Source organism: Otolemur garnettii, unplaced genomic scaffold (genome assembly GCF_000181295.1).
Source record: "Otolemur garnettii isolate 467f Iridium unplaced genomic scaffold, OtoGar3 scaffold00050, whole genome shotgun sequence".
In the NCBI taxonomy this organism is placed as follows: domain Eukaryota; kingdom Metazoa; phylum Chordata; class Mammalia; order Primates; family Galagidae; genus Otolemur; species Otolemur garnettii.
Window position 1 is genome coordinate 9571917 of NW_003852445.1, and position 7227 is coordinate 9579143.

Genomic DNA, 7227 nt, shown 5'->3' on the forward strand with positions numbered 1-7227 from the left:
GGCTGCCATGTGGCTATTTTGCCAGGATATACGTTTTATATTATTTTTGTTAATTTTATAATGTTAAACTTTAATAATAACAAATAATTGTTGAGAACTGATTATTGAGAACTGCTTATCAAAGTTTGCATTGTTGTCAGGCCCCCCCCAATGGTGTCTCACTTTACCAATGGTAAAATCTGATCACTTTAGCCTAAGCCCAAGAGTTGGAAGTTGCTGTGAGCTGTGATACCATAGCACTCTACTGAGGGCAACATAGCGAGACTATGTCTCAAGAAAAAAATAAAGATAAAAGACATAAAAAATAGAAAAAAAAGAAACAATTTCTAGTGGACTAATTTTAGTCTAGTGGACTATTTGTCTAGTAAATGTGTCTAGCTTTTAAAATACATTATCTAAAAAAACAAAATAAAACAAAATACATTATCTAAAAATTTTATACAGGCTATTTAACCAGTCGTTTTATGTATGTAGATAAGGAAAGTCCTTTATCAAGACTCACAAATCTGTACTAATAAATTAAGAGAACTAAAGAGTGCTTAAAGTTCTTATCACAATAATTTAATATGTCAACTATACTTATATTTAAACTTCTGCTTTGCCTATTTCTATAGATTAAGATATCCCTACCTCTTCCCTTCATATCATTTAAAAAAAAAACCTGAGTGAAAAAGATATAAACAAACTCAGTTTATATCTATATATATATATATAAGATATATATCAGAATATATCTTATTTAAAAATATTTAGATGGAACAGCAATATGGTTTATCAAGCTATAGTATAAAGTCAGAGCAGCACGGAATCTGGGGAGACTAATTGGCAGCACTCCCTATTAAATGCATGTGTAGTAAGTTAGGGAAGTGATAACAACTGCTGTGCAAAAGTAAACCCTGAATTTAAGCCTCAAGAAGAAAGTCAAGATAAATGCAGTAGGAGAAATTTCTGGATAGAGTTTATAACAGAGAAAGGGATAAGCTTAGATTTAGCAATAGTGTGCAATGTAAAGAACAAACCACAAATGGTTAAATATATGCCTTCCTCACCAAATGTATACTAAAAATTTCTAGAATTATAAATTATTTATTTATTTATTTTTGGGAGACAGTCTCAATTTGTTGCCCCAGCTATAGTGCAGTGGCATCATTGTAGCTCACTGCAATGTTAGACTCCTGGGCTCAAGTGATCTTTTCACCTTGATCTCCCAAAGAGCTAGGAGGATCACTGCACTTAGCCATAAAATTTTTAAAAATCATATTATATATATACATCTACTTATAAATTAGGTTATAATGATACATTATAAACTCTGAGAAAACTCTTTGAGTTTTCTTTCATGATATCAAACTCAGTATATAATATATGGACATTATATATTACTGACATGCTGACATGGAACTTAGTCCAAACATGACTCCCACACTCATTTGCCAAACTTAGGCCCCTACTAAAGAATCTCAATTGTTAGTCCTTTCTTAACAGCACCTTAAGTGGATGGAAAATAATGACAGAAACAAATTTCTTACCGCTGTAAGGGGTCCCTCTGCTTGTGCCTCCATCTGACTCGTGGGTGTTGCTGCAATAAACTGACTGGCCACTCCAGCCTGGAGTTCCAGCTTATCTATATACTGTTCTGAAGCAACAGTGGCAGGGCACTCCGCAGAAAGTTCTAAGACCACACCTGAAATTTCCTTCTTGAAATGATCATTTTCTGCCCAAGGGCCTAATCGAAGCTTTTCACCTTGGGGTGATTCCTCCAGGACTTGAAGCACTTCAGGCTCCTCATCAGAAGGGCTTCCAGTTGTTTTGTGGACTAAAGCCTCATTTGTCCTAAAATCTTGAAGGTCCTGCTCCTTGTCCACAATCACCCATTCTTTGGAATCAATCTCTTGCTTGCAAGAACTCAGGTTAACAGCTATAAAACCATTGCTGCCACCACCATCTGCCTGCTCAGGGGTGTTGGCAGAAGCAGGCTTGGAAGCATCTGGAAGATATTCTTCATCATAGTGCCAGACACGGTCAGTATGGGACACAGCAGGAACACAAGGCTTATGAAGCAGAGCAGGGAGAACAGATTCTTTTCCTGCATTGGAATCTTTCTGCATTTTCTCCAGGCTTAAGAAAATGAAAAAAAGTTACTCAATTGTACTAGGGAAACATTTCTTACATAATATATAAGTCCTATACAAAACTAATATTCACACAAAGACAAGAGAGAAAAACGTAGATAACGTGCAAGGAAAGTTTCACAGGGTTGATAATGTTTTTCTCCACTTGCCATAATCTTGCTTTGGAAGATGGAGTTTGGCTCTTTCCTCAGCATGGCCTTTTTACTTTCCTTTTTTTGTTAGACTAATTTTTTTATAAACTAAGATTTTATTCCTATTAAGCTCTTTTACTCTCAATCTTAGCCACAACTCAAATGTTTAAAACACTATCCCAATCCTAGTCCACTCTTTTGATTATATTAACATGCAGACATGTGCCTATAAAACATAGCTATAAGGCTGAATGATCGCCATGTGTTGAAAAATACACATTATGTGAAAGATTAATTAAAATGAAAGCTAGATTGCAGTAGGCCAGAGTGGCTGAATTATCTTGAGGACACAGAATCTACCATGTTAATTGATTTCATGGTCCTTCTAATATTTCACTGCCTGAAGTAGCCACCAGAGATGTATCTTTGAAGGATCTGACTACTATGGGCACTTAGGTTTTAATACAATTAAAGCCACTTATAATTCATAAATACATTCCAAATTCTCTTTAAAGTTTCATTTCTGTTATCAAAACTTTAGTTATAGAGATAATATGCCTCTAACCATGAATTAGGTCTAAAGTTTCATCCTTCCTTCTCTCAATGTATACGGCAGCCTCTGGAGAGCAAGAATGATAAACTTACTAGTATCTACTTTCCTACATCACCTCTTTTTTTTTTTTTTTTTGCAGTTTTTGGCTGGGGCTGTGTTTGAACCCTCCACCTCCGGTATATGGGCCCAACGGCCTACTCCTTTGAGCCACAGGTGCCGCCTAACATCACCTTCCTCATAAAAGATCTTCACTAAATTGAATTGACCTATCTGTCTCTTGTATATAAATCATTTATTCCCTCCTTCATGTCTTCCCCCTCATCCTTGCCTAATTCCATTTTATCATGCCTTTTCTAATTCTATACTGTTGTTTGGATGAGATCACCTTCCAAAGTCACTACAAATACATTCATTTAACTTAAGAGGTTATCAGTTTCCATTCACAAAGCCAAAGGTCACACTATAGAATTGATAATTATATTAGAAGGCAAGTCCCAGGATAATGATAATTAAAACTACAGATAAAAATGAAAGCTTAATGGAATCAGTGTCAGAAAAATGCAAGAATTTTTTTGAGACAGAGTTTTACTCTGTTGCCCGGGCTAGAGTATAGTGGCCTCATCATACCTCACTGCAACCTCAAACTCCTGGGCTCAAGAAATCCTCCTATCTTAGCCTTCCAAGTATTTGGGACTATAGGCATGTACCATCATACCCAGCTAATTTTTTCCATTTTTAGTAGAGATAGGACTCTTGCTCAGGCTAGCTCAAACGCCTAAGCTCAAGGGATTCTCCCACCCAGGCCTCTCAGAGTGCTAGGATTATAGGCATGACCTACTGTGCCTGGCTAAAAAGTTCTTATCTGAAAGGCTTTATGCAATATATAACAACACGAGTAGTGGTAACTGAAAAGCTTTAAAAAGGAAAAAAACTATTTTTTTATACCAGGTCTCAAGAAATTTGTCAGTATCTGGCTTTGACTCCAGTGTTAGACGTTTTTCCAGCTCAAAGCTGTGAATGGAACGTAACTTTCGCACCAATGGAACATCTCTGTCTGGTTGAGTAATCTCTGAGCGGACACGAATTGGTGAACCAAGGCTTGGAGCATTGAGAATACCATTTGCTTGACCATGACTGTTCTCTTCTTCGGTAGCAGCCTAGACAAATATAAAATAAAATCATGAAAAACATTCCAGGCAATACACATGGGAAGAATCACTAAATTTTTCAAAATAACATAAACAAATGATAACATGTATTTTCAGAAGATTAGGATATTTGGACTAGTTTACTTCATCACATTCTTGTCTATTAACCCTTTGTTAAATGAGTTTTCTTAATTTATATACAGCTTCAGCATTATTTTAGTTTTTTGTATATTTAATAGAAAGATAAATAGTCTAAAAATGTTTAATGACCTTGGCTTTTTTAAATTATATCTGACTGTCTCCATGGGGATAGGGTAGAAGCACAAATATAGTCAATGTATGTTAAAATGTTCCAGTTCTTGGGGAAGATGGTGGGTGTAAATGCTTACATTATTATACTTTGAAATGATACATATAGTATAATCTTTTATACATGATGTAAGATTTTAAAACACAAAAATCATTGCTTAAATTTTTCTCCTAGATGACCAATAAATTGCTAAAGTTACAGTCTCTATTCATGTACTTTTTCATTTATATATTTTTGCTTAGACCTCTACTTCAATCATTTTTTCCATAAGGCATGCTACCAACTCTCACCCCTACTTGTATACATTCCAATTCTTTTTGATGCTCTTGTTTTGCAACAATGTTCTATCTCATACTATATTTGGTTGTGTACACACATTATCTACCCAAACACACTGTAAGCTCCTTAGAAAGGTAAAAGATGTACCTTAAACTATACAGCACCTAGCTTAGTAAGTTGCAAATAAAAAGTGGTCAAATTTTGTTGAATTGATGTGAAGAATGAACAAATCCAGAAGCCAATGTCTTCTCTTCAATATTTAGCTTAATGCTTTATTTAGATTTTTTTCTTTTCTTTTTTTTTTTTTTTTAGAGACAGAGTCTCACTTTATCGCCCTCGGTAGAGTGCTGTGGTGTCGCAGCTCACAGCAACCTCCAACTCATGGGCTGAGGCGATTCTCTTGCCTCAGCCTCCTGAGTAGCTGGGACTACAGGCACCTGCCACAATGCCCAGCTATTTTTTTGTTGCAATTTGGCCGGGGCCAGGTTTGAACCCACCACCCTACTCACTGAGCCACAGATGCCACCCAAGATTTTTTTTTTTTTTGAGATAGAGTCTCAAGCTGTCGTCCTGGGTAGAGTGCCATGGCATCACAGCTCACAGCAACCTCGAACTCTTAAGTCTTAAGCGATTCTCTCATCTCAGCCTCTCAAGTAGCTGAGACTACAGGAGCCTACCACAACACCCGGCTATTTTTTTGGTTGCAGTTGTCATTGTTGTTTAGCAGGCCTGGGCTGGGTTTGAACCTACCTGCCTCGGTGTATGTGGCGAGCACCCTAACCACTGAGCTACAGGCACCAAGCCACCCTTTATTTAGATATTTAAAATGAGTAGAGAGCTTGCAATTATAGCAGTATACATTATAAATTCAAGAAACTGCACATCAGAATAACAACGAATATTAGGCAATTACCACCAGTCATTTAAATTCACTGAAATTAAACAGTGATGATGGGTGAAAGATAGAAAACTAAAATAATCAAGTTCTTCTATGTCAAGTGCTATTTCACTCTTTCATATATACAGGGATATCCATACAGACTGACAACTAAGAATGTCACTAGTAATTTGCTGCTATAAGAACAGCTTGGTCCTAATACCATAAAGATAGCCACAGTTGATACTAGAAAAATCTGACATCAACTCCCCATCTACTTTCTACTACTCATTCCTGATCGCTATTGGCCAGACAGCGTTTATTCAATAGCCAGTTCACATTGTAGCATACCATACCCATGAAGAGAAATGTTTTTACAAATGATTCCCATGACTGAAAGTATACACCTGCTACGGTCTAAATGTTATGTTTCTCCCAAATTCATATGTTGAAATCCATACTCCCTAAATGATAGTATTAGGAGATGGGGCCCTTTGGGAGGTGATTAGGTCATGGAGAAAGAACCCCCATGAACGAGAACAGTACCCTTACAAAAGTGGACCAAGAGAGACTGCTTGCCCCTTCCACCACATGAGGATACATTAGAGAGAAGTCATAAAGCAGCTCTCACTAGATATCAGATCTGCCTAGCCTTCGTTCTTAAGACTTCCCAGTCTTCTGAACTGTGAAAAAGAAATGTCTGTTGTTTATAAGGAACTCATTTTGGGTGTTCTATAGCAACTGAAACAGACTAAGATGATATTTTTAAGCTAACTTTTAAAATTATATAGTAAAGCTGGGCACAGTGGTGCCTGCTTGTAATCCCATCTACTCTGGAGGCTAAGGCAGGAGAACTACTCAAGGCTCTAGTCCATTATAATCATGCCTGTGAATAGCCATTGTACCTGAGCCTACTGAGACCCTGTCTCTTAAAAATAATAGTACAAAAACAATTGGCGGCACCTGTAGCTCAGTAGGGCTCCGGCCACATACACCGAGGCTGGCGGGTTGGAACCCAGCCCAGGCCAACTGCAACAAAAAAACAGCCAGGCATTGTGGCAGGCACCTGTAGTCCCAGCTACTCGGGAGGCTGAGGCAAGAGAATGACTTAAGCCAAAGAGTTGCAGGTTGCTGTGAGCTGTGACACCACAGAACTCTAGCCAGGGTGACAGCTTGAGACTATGTCTCAAAAAAATAAAAAATAAAAAATATATACATATATATATGAAAATAATAATCCAGTTTAACAATTGTCCAAACACAGACTAAGCTGCTCAGAACTGATCATATAAGATCCTTGAAAGGATATATTTCCCATTCATAAAGCATGAAAAGCCAACTTTTTGTCAATCATGTAAATAGGTATGAGCCCAAAGCCTTATTTCACCCCTGGAGGTTTAACCTCCTTCCCAATCAAACCTTTATAAAAACATCTACGTAACACCAAAAATTGACTGATTTATAATTCACTGCTCCTCCAACCTATTATCTTCATCTTATCTTCTATGAAAGGGGAAGTGATAAGAAACAATAAGATCAAGAAAAAGTTTGGGGATAATATGCCCCAAGATAACTAAACTTTAGCTATATAATTCAGAAATCATTCTCTCTCCGCAGTAAGTGTACCTACTTATTCTAATGAAGAAAAAAACATATCATTTATTCAACATCTACTTCATCAGTTTATGATCAGTTTGACGCTTTCCCTTTCAACCCTCTCTTCTCTACCTCTATTCTTTTTTTTTTTTTTTTTTTGAGACAGGAGCCTCAAGCTGTCCCCCTTGGTAGAGTGCCATG

At 37.0% G+C, this 7227-nt stretch overlaps 1 protein-coding gene across 1 annotated transcript in view; it reads right to left on the minus strand.

Annotated features, from left to right (window-relative positions):
• Positions 1-7227, minus strand: part of TTBK2 (tau tubulin kinase 2) — a 155250-nt gene that overhangs the window by 49453 nt on the left and 98570 nt on the right. Inside the window, exons 12-13 of the mRNA XM_003791760.3 lie at positions 3762-3973; positions 1530-2118 (exon numbers count right to left, since the gene is read on the minus strand). Coding sequence (XP_003791808.1) covers positions 1530-2118; positions 3762-3973 — 801 coding nt within the window. The remainder of the gene's footprint in view (positions 1-1529; positions 2119-3761; positions 3974-7227) is intronic.